The sequence below is a fragment of the Bacillus rossius genome, chromosome 6 (genome assembly GCF_032445375.1).
Source record: "Bacillus rossius redtenbacheri isolate Brsri chromosome 6, Brsri_v3, whole genome shotgun sequence".
Classification (NCBI taxonomy): Eukaryota; Metazoa; Arthropoda; class Insecta; order Phasmatodea; family Bacillidae; genus Bacillus; species Bacillus rossius.
The window spans coordinates 17,554,079-17,570,031 of NC_086334.1; the positions used below are offsets into that span (position 1 = coordinate 17,554,079).

The 15,953-nt window shown below is 34.7% G+C and overlaps 1 protein-coding gene across 1 annotated transcript in view; it reads left to right on the plus strand.

The window, feature by feature from the left end:
• The first annotated feature begins 4,582 nt into the window (after positions 1–4,582).
• The window catches only part of LOC134532738 (PAX3- and PAX7-binding protein 1), a 46,339-nt gene continuing 34,968 nt past the window's right edge, over positions 4,583–15,953 (plus strand). The window contains exons 1-6 of the mRNA XM_063369544.1: positions 4,583–4,985; positions 5,957–6,120; positions 8,304–8,463; positions 10,597–10,696; positions 11,374–11,504; positions 12,408–12,487. Of these exons, the coding sequence (XP_063225614.1) occupies positions 4,790–4,985; positions 5,957–6,120; positions 8,304–8,463; positions 10,597–10,696; positions 11,374–11,504; positions 12,408–12,487 (831 nt within the window). The 5' untranslated portion in view covers positions 4,583–4,789. The remainder of the gene's footprint in view (positions 4,986–5,956; positions 6,121–8,303; positions 8,464–10,596; positions 10,697–11,373; positions 11,505–12,407; positions 12,488–15,953) is intronic.

Sequence of the window (15,953 nt, forward strand, 5' to 3'; positions counted from 1 at the left end):
TTATGTATTTATTTTTTTTGTGTTTTACAATATAACAATGTGGTGTTATGTGAAATATTTATGTCAGCACCATTGCATTTGACTTCTTGTTCTAGTACTAGGCAAATATGCACAAATGACTCATCCTGGTTCCTGGAGATAGCAATATTAAAAACAACATTTAAAGCTCACTTGCTAGTGAAAAAATTCATATTAATATTTAACTGTGATACAATTAAAATTAAAAAAAAAATAGATTTGTCATTACTTGTTAGTATAACAAAGCATCCCGTATTTATTTTTTATTGTATGGTACACTGGTGTTATCTATCTGATCATAATTATAGGGTTTGGTGTAAAGTATAATCTCATAATATTGTAGCTATGTGACAGTAACAAAAAAATTTGTTATTGACATTACTTACATGTGCAGGATATTTCCTTTTAACAAGTATATCGACACCCTAGCTGTAAAGCTCCATGTCTACTCGGGCAAGGGTGGATCCACGGAAAGGCAAGGGGAAAATCCCCTCCCCCTTCTGTTTCTAAAGTGGGGGGAAAAAGTATAAAGAAATTTCTGAATAATGTATTAAGGGGTCTGCTTAGGGGTGTATGTGTGTTAAGGGAGACAGGATGATGGGATGCTTGCTGGTGCTTCTACCGCGGTGTCGCCTCTTACCACAAGGCCTTAAACTGACACGTAGTCTTCTTGTCGTGCATAGGTTAACTATGATATCTGAGAGGTAACTATAACTTTGTGTCTTTTTTTGTGTGTGCTGTAGTCCTGGCAGGTATGGAGTGCCTGCTAGTGTCACTTGGCTATCTGTTAGTCGTGCCTACCTATTAGTTTTCTCCTTTCAGGTGGTGCCTACCTGCAATCAGTGCCTACCTACGATCAGAATTTTACATGCCTCTTGGGTCTAAATCGCCATGCGTACAGTTTTGTTTGTATTTTATGCCCGCCTAAAAAGTTTTTTGTTGGGGGGAGCATGTTACGAATTTAAATAAATAAATATTAAAAAAATGGGGTTTGGCTGTGTCATGGACATGGCCGTGTGTTGTATGTGAATACATGTATGTAACAGGTAATATTTTGTATAAAATATGCTAATTTTTCTTCTGGCTTCAATGAGCTCAGAAATCATAGACGATCACACACATCACACTTACGTATGAATGGATTGTTGACAAACGTAGTGAAATGTGCACTAGCTGCTCCCTAATATCTTCATAATCGACGATAGAAAAAAATCGATGCCTACACAGTCCGGCGTTGACGTAGAAGCGATTTCATCATCCACTTGCATAATTTGAACCGTCCCAGCTGCAGATGTACTGGCACTGTCGTTGATCCGCTCGGCCCCGTTCATTCTTTTACGTTCCCGGCACTGCTTCAATTGGTCGTATGGTGTTTTATTGATATCATTCTATTGCTTTTGGGAAGCCCTTTCCAACCGTATACGATCTCTGTATTTGGATTTGGCTTTTTGATGCGTGTAGGCCGACATTATATATATATTTTTTATTTTAACAGCATGTATATTCACTGTAGCTACTACATAATGTTTTATATATGCAATCTATTGATTTTGACGAGAGCGTACAATTGAAACCTAAACGAACGTCATAGCTTTTCCGATTAAAAAGTTATACTAAATGTATCTCGAAACGCATCAAAATGACCTCAAAATGGCTGCGCTTCCCCCTCCACCACACGCGATGTGTCTCAGTCCTCACTTAGCGTAACAAATTCTTTGATCGTTTAGCTATCCAGTGGTTTTGGATGGAAATGATAGATGTGTAGGTACCTGCAACACCAAACTGTATCACCCTATTTGGTTTTCATTCGTTTTTTGAATAGCCTCCCACTATGGAAGAAATTTTAAAGATGTATTCACGTCAAAACATGTGGCAGAGAAATTAAGATAAATGTGTAGTGAAAGTCCCTTGAATGCTTTCAAGAATCTGTACATTATGTTTCATGCGTAAAAATTATAATTAAACACACACATTATAGCCATTTTTACTAATAAAAATAAGTTTAAAAACGAATTACAGAAACAGAACTATTCATCCTTCCTCATCATATTAAATATTCGTAAACGGACGCCACTCATTTAAGGCGATTTTTCAAATCCAGTGGTTTTTGCTGAAGCTATGCATATCATATTTGTGCCCGGGTAGGTTGGTTGTTGCTATTTTAACACTTAGAAATAAATTATTTACGAAATAAAGAAACTGTGTTATTTGGAGAAAAAGTTACAAGAACCGCAATCGTAGGATGTACTTCCTTTTGTTAGTGTTAACTATTGTATGGCACCATAAACCCACCCTCATAAAGTTTAAATTCTGAATAATGCCTTCACCCACTTCCTCCCATTTTGAACTATAAATGCTAATTTTCTCTAAAAATAGGTAAGTATAAATATGTTACTTAAATTTCTATATAGAGAAGGGTCTGGGGAGAGAGCACCCGAAGACAATACATTAAATTTAGAAAGTAGAGGCTCCTGGGGAAATGGCAAATAATAACAAAACTAAAAGGTTTTAAAGTGATAAATAAATTATATTTTTTCAAAAAATGATGTAACCCAGATTTTACATATTAATGTAGCTGACACAAGTTTTTACTTCAGCTATTATGTATATACTTATTTTCTAGAGCCACTACTTTCAAGATTAAAAAAAATTTTTAGGACAACACACTGTTATAATTCTACATAATATTATCATGAGGTAGAGCAGTTTGTGATGACAATTTTATTTGTATTTAAAACATCAACACACAGTCTAGGTTTGCACTTGTCCAATGATTTCCTCTTAAAATCTATCCTAGCAATAGGTTTGTTTTATCTTGCTACGTGATTTAAATTATCCTAATTAAAAATTGCATTGAATCTGAAATATTAACAGTAAAGAGAGAACTAAAACTCGTAACAGCTATTATCAGGCAAACAAACCAGTGAAAATTCGCTCTATTTAGGTAGCCACTAATTTTATGGTGTGTAATAATGCCGTCGCCCGGGTTCTCATGTTCGAGACTCGGCGGGGTTCCTAGTGGGAAGGGCGAAGGGAAACGTGTCTGGGAGGGCGCCAGGCTAACTCAGTGGTTAGCCACAAGGTGGGTCGTGAGGTACGAAGGCCCCTGCGTGGCCCACTAGGAACAGCGGCGGTGGTCGTGATGTTAGGGGTCTCTAATGCCTGCTGTACCACTGGCCCTACACAGCATAGGACGCTGATCCCTAACTGGATTGGGGAGGTTCACAAATAACGTACACAGTTTTGCACTATCGTTTACATGTCACGCACGGAGTGTGCGGAGTGGACTTTTAATTACGTTGGCACTTAAACTTGCAATTACAGTCACACGATTTCCCTACATAAAGTACACTATTATTATACACTGGGCGCTCTGACGCGCCGTCACTAAAGTTACGTCCTCACGCCAGTCGAGGTTGAGGGAGAGAGTTTGATTGGAGTCGGCCAATCCTGTTTCTAAGTTCCGTTATTCGTAAAAATTATATTAATAACAGAATGTAAGTGGCTCTAGATTCACACAACAAAACTTAATAATTAACTATATATATACACACATATATATATATATATATATATATATATATATATATATATATATATATATCTGTGTGTGTGTGTTTTCTTTAGAAATTAGATGTAACAAGTTTATATGAAATAAGTTTGAATAATCAGTCACACTGGAGACTGTTCGTCACTTGATGACTGCTACAGTGGTGAATGATACATGATAATTTGGGGCGGTTTTAATTAAGTCACATACCTACTACCTATTGAAATCAGGCTGAAGGCCGCAAGGGGAGCACTCACAGCTGTTTTACTAAAAAACCACACGTGAGTGACCCGGGCACTTCTACGTCGCACTTGTGTTGCACGGGGTTGTTAATTTAAAGTGGCGTATTCTTTAATGTGTATTGAATTTACCGTGTACGGGACTCGGTTTGTCTTGCCGATTAAGTTAAGGGCGTTGATTATACCTATGTTCCGTTGGGCTAGGGACATAGAGTAAATAAAGTACTAGGGGCGCGTTCCGTTAGCGGGGTCGTATACTGGCGGTTGCAGGTCGGGCTTTAGAGTGGCCTTCGGTCGGACGACGTCAATACAATGAGTTTTTGCACCTCATACTCCTTTATTTATTACATGACGGTTTATTACAAAACAGCATTAAGTATTTTCGCATCGATTAAATTAGTTTTGCACCGCCAAGGAAATAACTTAATATAACCAAAAAAAAACAAACGTATTAACTAAAAAAAACTTTTTATGAAAACCTCTATTCCGATTTTTTATTTGCTGGTAGTTATGGGCCCGCCCAAAAGATAGCGAAACATGTCACGTGAAACATGGTTTCAGTTTCCACTGTAAGAGTCGCACTTCTTTATTTCCCTCCTTGTTCTGTGCCAATGCTTTTACGGGAAGGGGAAGCTATGTTTTGTTTTGCTCATCATTCTGTCAAATCAGCTCTCTCGCTCGGATTGTAGTTCCCCAGTATGCCGTTGACAGCAGCAATTGGCGCTGAAAGCAGGGTGATAAGCAGTCTATATATCTCTAGGTCGTTGGTTTTGGTAGAATGCTATCTATGGACTTAAGAAGACAGTTCTTCAAGATGGCTAACTTGTTGTTGTGATTCATAGTTTGCAACTATTAATTTTCATATCTTATTTACGTTGATTCGAATCAGTAGTAAAATAAGTTGTAGTGGATGCGGTTTGGATTTTAGATTGAATATTGTTGTTAGAGTCGATCGAGTACTGTGAAACTATTGTATAGCAAGATGTCGCTCTTCAAGAAGCCGAAGAAAAACATACGCAGGCGGGTTGTTGGTGACGATGATGATGGAGGTGTCGAAAATGACGATAAAATGGATGTGGAAGACGGTGGGCTTCAAGTAGAAGTTAATGTAAATTCTAAAGAAAAGAAAGAATCGAAAAAGCAAAGTATCTTGAGTTTTGAGGAAGAATGGAATGATGGTAAGCTATCAGTTATAGTAGTAACGATTGTCTTTATTGACAATATATATAAACTTATCTGCCTTGTCTGCTTGTCACTTTACAAAAAAGTGAGTGTTGAGTTAAGGTAAAGTTTAAATTCTTGGCTTGTTTAAGGCCCTGTCATAATGGTTTGTAGTCCAGATCATCTGTGGCACTTAATTAACTAATCTACCTGTCACTCGACAGCAGATCAGGATGGTAGAGTCGTGTCTTGCTGATGAAATCTTTTAATTTTATTGGCAGATGCCAAAAAGCACTGCACATTTTTAATCGTAACAAACTACGCAAACCAATCAAATGTGTGACATGTGCACAGGTGCTGTAACAAACTGGTAGTTTTTTTAAAAAAATACCACTTAGTTTTTACATTTATTTGTAAAAATAGATGTTTATGTTTTGCTGGTACATCAAAATATTTTAATATTTATGTAATTCTAAAGGAGTGCCATAATTTCTTTTTTAATTTTTTAACTATTTTGCAATCTATTTTTCTAAGTTTTTATTCCTTCTAAGGATATTAATAATTTGTTATCTCCTAACATATCAAATTTTTCTTTTACCTTGTTTAATATCAGTTGGATATAAAACACTTAAAATATGCAATCAAGAGTAGTCAAATTCCTGATTCCATAATAAAACAACTACAATTCACAAATATCTTAAAGCCATCAAACACACTTACCTTTTTTGGCTTTATGGCAATAATCTTACTGTCAATATCTCTGTTTTAAGATATTAAATTTATTGTAACAATAATTGCAATTTCTCTATTAAATTTATTCTATGTCATGAAACACAAACCACCATTTTCCTGTTCCAACTGTAGTTGAGCATGTGACAAATAAAATAAATAAATAAATAAATTTGCTAGTTTTTATTCTAATTTATTTGAGGTTTGCTGTCCTTTGATTGTGAAATACTTAATTTCGTTTTTTTATGTATATATGTAGCTGATGATGGTGAAGTTTTTCAAGTTAAGAAGTCCAACCACAGTAAAAAGATAATGAAACTTCTGGATCGAGAGAGAAAGAAAAAGAAAGAAATGAAGAAGGAAGATGAGAAAGTAGTAAATGAAACAGAAAAGACAATTGTGGATGAAACATCAGATTTAGTGGTCAGTATATTTTGTTTGAAATCTATTAAATAAGCTACATTTTTTTATATGTAATTACTAGAACTGTTATTAAATTATCTTGTGATAGAGTGGTTTAGTTCTCCTACATCCTATATTCCCTCATGTACCTTTAAATGGGTCATAGCCTTTGTTACACCTAAAATGTTCCTAACTAGTAAAAAAGTACTTTGTTTTATGTTTATACAACTAGTAGTAAGTAACATGTTTTTATGCTACTCCAAAGTGTTTTATAACTTCAGGGATAGTGTGTGAATGCACTGTACCAGTGTTGCAACAATACTCATGAGGTGCTACGTAGGTGCCCATGCATGTATGGCATTGTGAATAAAATAAAAATTGTAGACTATGTACATATTTTGAACAATATAGTTGAAGGCCTTTTTGATGGCTATTTTTTTTTATTTTTTTTTTATTTATTTGGTTGCCTCCTGTTTTCTCCAGTACATACTAGAAGGGAGTTGTCAATATACAAAATACAAACAAAAAATTAAAACATATAGACAAACACAAATCTTAAATACAAAACATAACCACACTCCTGGATACTACAATCTTTGTCTTGGCAATATTATTTAGGTTGCTGATACATCCTAACCACCATACTTGCTGAAATACAAAAACCAACATATTAAAATGCTTATACCCTAAGGTATTCTTCAACTGAATAAAAGGATTTTTTTACCAAATATTTCTTTAGTTCTTGTTTAAACCTATTTAAATGGACAATTTCCTTATATATTTCCATATATTAAGCGGTTTCACAATTCTCGGGAACAAAATGGAAATGGGATGCCAAGGCCCCTAGAACTGTTCAGGCGATGCACAGGTTAGAGTTTAGTTATATAAAAAAAGAAATTTGTATGAAAAAATATTTATTTAACTACATAATGCAGCAGTCATTTGTAATTTTTTTATTTATTTAAATTTGTAACATGTCCAACAGTTTGGGAACTTTTTAGGTGGGCATGACATAGCCTACACACAGGTACAAGGGACATTGTAATTCCTACTGGAATACAAGCACCAGACCCATGTAGGCACTAAGTGTAGGTAGGTTATGTAGTGAAATAAATGCTTATACACAACCAACTAATGCAAAATAAAGGGAATCACATTTTATTTAATTTATTTTTCCCAAAACTAATTTTGTTGCTTGATTTATGAGACAGTTTTGTATCACCCTTTTTTTTTTTTTGTATATCTCTAAACTAAGAACATCCGTCTGATTGTTTGAACAAGAAATATACGTGAGTCAGATGGAAAGAAGTTTTTTTTTTCTCCACGTTTCTTGGCACCTGTCGCCCCACCATCAATTCGGAGTCTAGTTTTGTGTTTTCAATTATCTGTCCTGTTAAGGTACTGTTCTGTTCCCAGGCTATTGTGACTCCTGCCTAACATGTCATACTTACATAGCAAGGTTGTGGGTTTTAACGATTTTTTGCATCAGTAAAATTTATGAGTGCTTAGTTAATAATCAAATATTATGATGGTGTGGTTGTGATTAATTTTGTTATTTATTGGACATAATTAATCATATTAGCATTTTTTATCATATTTTATATGAGTTGTTCCTAAATGATATTATGTTTTAATAAAAGCATAATTAAAAAAATATATGTTGGTTAGGAAAAAAATAGCATGAGAACATTTTCACTTTTTTTTTCTCTTCAGAACTTTGAGGTTTGCTACTATCATAAAAGTGCCAGTACGCCCAGTACATAAAGGGAATATTTTGGATCCAAGGGTGCAGTTCTTATAATGCTAAATTAAAAACACCCCTGTGTTCTGTGATCATGATTTGCACTGACAGTCATCACCCAGCTATCTACAAGCATGAATTTTGATGTCTTGTACTTCTAATTAGAGCTGTTTATAATTTGTTGTCCAATAAAATGAGTTTGTTGTATGCATCATATGTGAGCCATAATTCAATTAATTTCTATCTGTGTACAGCTAGCTGTTGGACATATAAAAAAAATGGCTTATATATTTTCTCTAGACCATTGTTCTGTAGACACACTGTTCATTTATCTTCGTGAAAATTGATTCATGTGAAGTTACTAAGCACTGTAGTGGGTGGATTGCATGTTTTTATAGTGTAAGTTTTATCATCAGTGGGGCAGATTTCTGTAATGCATTGCCCTATGTTTTCCCTGACGTAGCTGGTGGTCAAGAACACGGAGATGCCTCGCGTTCTGAATGGCAGAGAGGCCGAGGTCGCTGGAGTGTGTGAGGATATCAGCTCCGAGGAGGACGAAAACGGTGGGAGCGGCACGCGACACAAGTTCTCTGCCCCCGACCACGTCAAGCTACTGCTCGAGAGTAAGGCAGTGTTCAGTTACTTACAATTGGGCATATATACACACACACACACATGTACATATAACGTATATGTAATGTATATATATCTACTAGTGATGTACTGATGTAATCATTTCAGTATCGTATCTGCCAGTTTTCCCAATTATCTGGATTTCCGATGTAATCATTTCGGACACTTAAAAAGTACAATTTCATCCATTCATGTATCACACTTCTTTTCTATTTACTTGTTTATGGTGCCGTAGGCATAGTTTATTAAAATTTTTCTGCAATTTAAGGTATGTTTGAATATTGTGTTTGTTAATTAGTCAGAGGCGTTATGTGTAAAAATATTTTTATATATATACAGAAACATTTTTAATAAATAATTTTATTAAGGTATTAAGGTACGTTCAAATATTGAATTTCTTGAAAACTTTCACTGTAATTTACAAAAAGTATTGAATCTGTTTTGTATTGTTTATCAGATCTGTTAAAGAAATGTATCAGTAACTAGATAGGGATTGGTTTTTTTATCCCTGTCGCCTGTCATTAATATCTACGATTAGTAGTTCCGTGATTCCATGCATTAGTTTAAGAAATAGTATTTGAACTGCTATCATAAATTTCTTTGGGTGTTTTGTTATCAAATTACTTGTTTTATGTTTTTTTTTGTCTGTGAAATAAGCTCTGTAGCGTTCTTCCGTTTAAATTAGGCCATTTTAAAGAATCGTTGTGACGGAAACCGGTTTTATTTTTCCGTTTTCGCTAGGCACGATTTTGATTGGCCGATCGCATCCAACATCTGACTTATTTTAGAACCCGTCCTGTATGGAAAATATTTTATGGGAACTCGAGTAATTCAACTTGTCAAACTAGCATGACTTCGCTGGTGACGTCGTGACTTCGTTTGACCTAACATGCCCTCCAACTTCGTTTGACACAACATGCCCTCCAACTTCGTTTGACACAACATGCCCTCCAACTTCGTTTGACCTAACATGCCCTCCAACTTCGTTTGACACAACATGCCCTCCAACTTCGTTTGACACAACATGCCCTCCAACTTCGTTTGACACAACATGCCCTCCAACTTCGTTTGACACAACATGCCCTCCATACATTAAATTTAGTAATGGGTTGAATCCACTTTTTCTCGAATCCAAATCTCAAAGAGTGCCTCAAATCCACCCCTCGAATCTGATTGCAGGTCTCAAGGGTCAAAATAAACTAATGTGCAAGAAATTAAACATTTTAACTGACTTAAAATGCTTCATAGCCCTTGTTGATTGGTCAGGTTGTTAGCTACATTTTAATTGGCAATCCCTAATGATTTTACAGTATTCAAATGTTGCTAACCATATACCAACCAACCCATTTAACAAAATCACTATATTATATTTATAATTAATATCTAACTTAACCATTTGATAAAATGGTAAACTACTTGAAGTATCATAATGCTCTCTTACAAAACTATTGGGAAACATGTCAGGAAATTAAGAAATAAAAAACTTTTTCTAGATTCACCACCCCTCCCCCTTCCAAAACAAGGCTTTTCTTCAGAATGACCAATTATTTTTATTTCGTAAAAACAGATTTGGGTTTGAGAAACAATCTCAAACGTATATTTAATATCATCTCTATAACTTTCATAAATTCAACCAAAAAACTAAAATAACTTACTGTTTAATCATTAAGACTTGCTGTAGGTACTAAATTAAACAATACACAAACTCTTTATAATTTGGCATACCTACACAATATGTACATTTTTAGATGTTGTAATAACTTAAGTAAATGAAAATATAGGGATGGGGCTAAACTTTGCATTATAGAAAAATTGAGTATATATACGTCACGTGGCATTTATTCGGAATCTGCAGCCATGTGATAATTTATGTGCTGCTGGTTGGGCTGCACATATGCTGTATAATTGTGCCGAGGTATCTGCTCGGGACACAATTTGCAGCACATGTAGTTTGAAAATGAGTGTAAATATTAGTTAAATAAAAATACTTAGCCTCAGAAAATTTAATGCTGTGATAATAATCAAATGTTTGTTGCACAGTGCATGAGAAGCTGTACATTTATTTAATGAAGTAGGTGGGTTATACGTGTGTACAGGCAATTAGAGTACCTGTCTTCTTGCAGGTGGTCGTATCCCAGATGCTGCCACCATTCACGCAGCCAGGAAGAGACGCCAGCTGGCAAGAGAGTTGGGTGGCACTATTCCTTTGGAAACTTTCAAGAAGTAAATGCATTAAAATTGTTTCATTATTTAGTAGATTGTGGACATGACAACCCTAAATGATATGTAAATAACTTCTTAGGACCTGACTTGTAGCATTGTATACAAATTTTCCGAGCAGTCTTTCAGTGAGTATAAAAATGGGGCATAAATTATGCAAACATGAAAGCACTTGGGTTAAAGAAACTAGTACTGTTTCAATTACAATATTCTAGAATAGGCTGATTCTATAGATTCTAATGGCAGTAAACAATTAGAATCAAAGGGTTTAGGAATCAAAGCTAGTAGATTCTTCCCCTATCTATAACAAAACCTCAAAATTGTGAGTGTCCTGTTATTTTATTAGTAAGACAATTTAAGTTGATTTTTCAGTATACCTTAAATTAATGTACTGGAGTTTTCTGATTATTCATTAATTCCATGTAAATTAGTACAGTATTTTATAAAAAATGTGTAAACCAAACACAGCAGAGTAAACATACAAAAGCAGATTTAAGTGATTTTATCCTAATTAAATACTTCAGGGAAATTATTTTAACAAAAACTTTTATAATTTTTACTTCCACAATCATTACCTTACAAACAATTGCAGTAAACTGGAATTTGTTTAAATGTGACATACAATGACGTTAAGGAAAGTGCTGCACTAGAGCCATGTTTGAAATGTCCGCGCTGTGTAGGAACGAGAAGTCCCGCTTGGTGCGGGAGGAGGACGAGGGAAGCGACGAGGAGAGACTCAACATGGATGTGAACGTGGTGGACCGAGACCTCGAGGAGCGTCGGGACGCTTTCATGGCGGCCCAGGGCAAAGGTGAATTTTCAACTGCCCTGCACGTGCCGATTTATTTTTTTAATCAGCTCGTCAATGAGTGCGGGGTATCGCGAGAGGTTCGAAGTTGCGACTGCTTCAGGTGAACATGTTGTGAGGAAAGATGTTTACAAACACGAAAGCGTATGGTTGCATGGCAGTTGGTATGAAGGTGTGTTCAACTGCAGAACCAACTGTCTATAATGTTATCGAATGAATGCCGGCCGGCGCTCAGATATGCTTGCCACCGGAACCATTAACCGTGAGAGGAGGGAGAAGCGGTTCAGCCAGGAGGAGGGGGTGTCTACTGCACTGCGTGCAGTGCACTTGTTTAAGAGAAACTCAGCACCGTACTTCAGCAAGTGAATTTTTTGGCCAATTTCGTTGACATTTTTTTAACCTTTTAACAAACATTTTTCAAGTTCCTCGAAAAAGGGTTATTGTATAGAGATGGTCATTATTAATGGTTCCTCGAAAAGGGGTCCATAAAGGATGGTGGTTGTAAGAAACGGGAAGCAACAATGGGGTTTTGACTGCATTTGAGTATAGTGAGTACTTTAATTATGAAAATATATTCCGCCATTGTCTGTTCTTGTTGCAAGGCGACACTGTTTAAGGTGTCCATAGGTTCCTTTCCAGAATAAGTTTAATTGGATTACGATAATTAAATTTATTTTACACTCTATTTAAAATGTTTGATATTTAAGTTGTACAACTCCTTTAAATCATTGGTAAACATGTGCTAGTGAATAAAAAGTATTTATAAATATAAATAAAAAATTTAGAGTATTTAGCTGAAGGATGGATAAGTTGTAAACTGTATTTTATATATATGTAAGTATTTTTTTTAACTCTATCTTCTAATTTTTTTTTGTGTTATTTAAACACCTTGTCTTTTGCTGCAAGGTGGTGGAGAAGAAAGCGATAAGGGTGAAGAAGATGATTGGGAGTCACAGCAAATCAGGAAAGGAGTCACAGGAGCACAAGTAAGTTTTATTTAATTGCAAGTTGTGTATTTTTTAAAAAACATTACTTAGTTAATCAGAAATATATTTTTAAAACTTGTTTTAATTGTTGTATGAACAAAAAAGTAATAAAAAAAATAATCTTTCAGTTTAGGTAATTTTTTCAACAGTGACAGATTAACTACAACTATGTATAACTAAATTTTTTAATAAGCTAAAAAAAAGAATCAAGTAATAAAACAATTTTAATGGAAAAAAAAAAAGCATGTGGCGCTCTCCTCTTTCATTTTCATAATGACCCTGCCTAATGAATGGATCTTAATGGTAGAAAATTTAATACAACTTATATCAACGCCACTTTGCTTTTTTTCCCATTAAAATTAATTGTTTTGTTTATTACTTGATTCTTAGTTTTAGCTTATTAAAATTTTTATACTGAGTTGAAATAATTTTTGTCACTGTTTGAACAAATTACTTAAATTTAAAGGTTATTTTTTTACTTTTTAGTTCATGCAACAATTAAAATGTGTTGTTTTAGGTTTTTAAAATATAATTTTTTTTTTACTTTTTAGTTTATAATGAATTAAATTTTTTTATAAATCCATCAAAAGAGACTACAAAATCAATTTTCAAAGTCCAGAAAAGTTTGGGGGCAATTGAAACCCTCCCCCCCCCCCCTTTTTTTTCCAAAAAAAAAAAAAACAACCAAAAAAAACAGCAATATTAATGTACCTGATGTATGACTCTGACAAATTTCCCACCATGCCCTGAACTCACAAATATAAAAAAAGAATAGTTATTGCCCATGGCAGGAAAGTAATAGTTTTTTGTCTGTGTGCCCCCCCCCCCCCCCTTCCCCCCTTCGTTATCTCTTTGCTCAAAATCGTGAAATTATTTATTGTCATCTGGATTACATATACTTGCAAAGTTTCAAATGTATACAACAAATAGACGTAGGTTAAAATAGACTTGCAAGATTTGATTACGTAGATACAAGTGAAACTAATAAAAGTGTATTAAAAAGGGGCAATGTTTTGTGAGGTTTGTTACTTGAAAAATGTATGGGCAGTGCTTCGAACTAAATTGTTAAAAGTTTTTGTAAATTATTGTTAATTTCCAAGTCTGCAATATTAGTTATGGTTAAAACCCCATGTTATCGATTCTGAATCTGAAATTCAGGTCCTTAAGGGGCCCGCCTACCTGGGCACACATACGGTGTGCAGAGCTTCAGGAAAAACAACGCGATTTCAAAACTACTCAAGATATCCGAGTGAGGCCTATTTACGAATAGCATTTAAGAGTTCGCTGAGGACCGAAAAGTACTTTTAATTTCGGATTAAGTTTTTAAACTGTATTTTTAGAAGCTTAAAAATGCCTAAAACGCGTGTTTTCAGAGTAATTTTTAGGCATAAAACAATCAGTACAGATTCTTGAAAGCACTTAAGAGGCTTGCATAACACCTTTATCTTCATTTCTCCGCCATATAATGTTACGGTCACCGCTCAAATTCCACAGTAATCCTGTGACGACGAGACGAATGCGCGCCAGTTCAGAGCCTTGCGCTTAGAGGCGATACCGCGCTGGAAGCACCAGCGAGCGTCGCGCTTATCATCCCGCCTCACTAACACACATACACCCCTGACGAGGCGGGCCCCTTAAGAGTACCTTGAATTTACCTCTCAAATCTGAATCTAGGTGTCAAGGGATAAAAATTAAATAATGCTCAAGAAATAAATATTAACTATGGTGTTGAAATCATTGAACCAAGATACATATAATTTTATTTATCTAGTTACTTAATAAAAGTAAAATATCTTGGAGAATTATAATAGAATAGATATGTATAAAGCAAAATATATATATATATGTACATTTAAAACTTGAGACTTGTCAGTGTGAAGTTATTGAATTTTTTTTGTATTTCAAAATTTTCTAATACTTGAAATTCAAGTTTTGATTAGGTTATTTCATAATATGTATTTACATCACAGTATTGTAGCTGGTTACTAATACATAGAGGTACTCGAATTTCGTTAATGACGAAATCGCGAAATTTTACTAACGATTTTGGAACTTCATTCTAAGCACTTACAAATGTGTTTTCAAACGCCTATTTTGATTTTACAGCATTTCGTTTTCACGAAATAACTGGCGATGCCGCGAAATTCATTACTATTCGCGATATTCTTGTTGTTTCACGAAATATCTGCGAAATGTCAGAATTTTAACGCGATATGAATATTAAGTTTCACAATAATACTTTTGCCTCAAAACGTATTCGTTTGGTAAATAAAAACATTGTAAGCCATCTTTATTATGAGATGCGCCATAGATAAGTTGAAGCAAAATAAATACCAAATACTCTGCCTGAAAGCGGCAACCATTTATCAGCGATCCTAGCGGTATGTGGATGAAGTTAGCCGTTTGGCCATATTCATTTCCATTGCAGAGATACTTATCTCTGTTCCGTTGTATTTTTTGTAAATAACAACAGAGAGGTTATGGGATTTTAACGTTGCAATACGCCGGTCATGTGAAATGACCAAATGAGGTTTGAAAAGATCCTACGTTCCATGTAAATAGGTAAATGTGAACGAAAATAGGTAGTTGCGGTTTGTTTTGTTTGAGGTTTACTTGAGACTTCGCAATGCCTAAGGTCATATCAGTGTTTGAACGAGCTAGAGAATACGAGCATGAAGAATTCATTGTTTTTAATAAAGAAAAGCGGATAATGATGTGTAAATTTTGAAATACGGTAGTAGATTGGAAAAGGAAAGATACTTGTGAAAAACACTGCAAACAGCGAGCATCTCATTTAGAGAAGAAAAAAAGTCAATCACCACCATCAGGTTGTGGAGTTAAAAGGCAAGTGACACTCGAGGATAATATTGTTCTCCATAAACGACAAAGTAAATTAGTCAAATTTGCAAGCTATACAGTCCATGCATTTGTTTCTGCAAATATTCCCCTAGAGAAGCTAGATCACCCAGCTATGAGGGAATGGTTAAATGAATACATGAAAGGTTAGTCAAGGAAAAGTGTTAAGGTTCTAACGTCCTAATAAACACATTTTGATGGTAAAGAGGCCGGAAAATGTGTAGTACAACAAAATTATACTAAATTTTAAAAAAAACCTTTGAGCCTGAAATTTTACATGTACTATTAACTAATTTTTTAGGGAACCCTTTCTTACATGTTTACCAAACTATTTGGCCAAAGTGGCCAATTCTCCCGACAGGAAAAAATTAATTCTATAAAGTTTTGTGCAGGAACATAGCATGGGCCTATTTAATACTCAAAATGTTTAAATACATAAACACAGACTGTAAAATTCTAGACACTATTTGTGATGTAATATTTAAGAAATGTGTATATAATCTACTAGATAACATTTCCACTTCTGTAAGGCTTACGCAGGAATCTAGTGATTGCTGTATCAAATATCATGTACAGCTTTGTGTGTGTATCATGAAATTAAATAATTAGT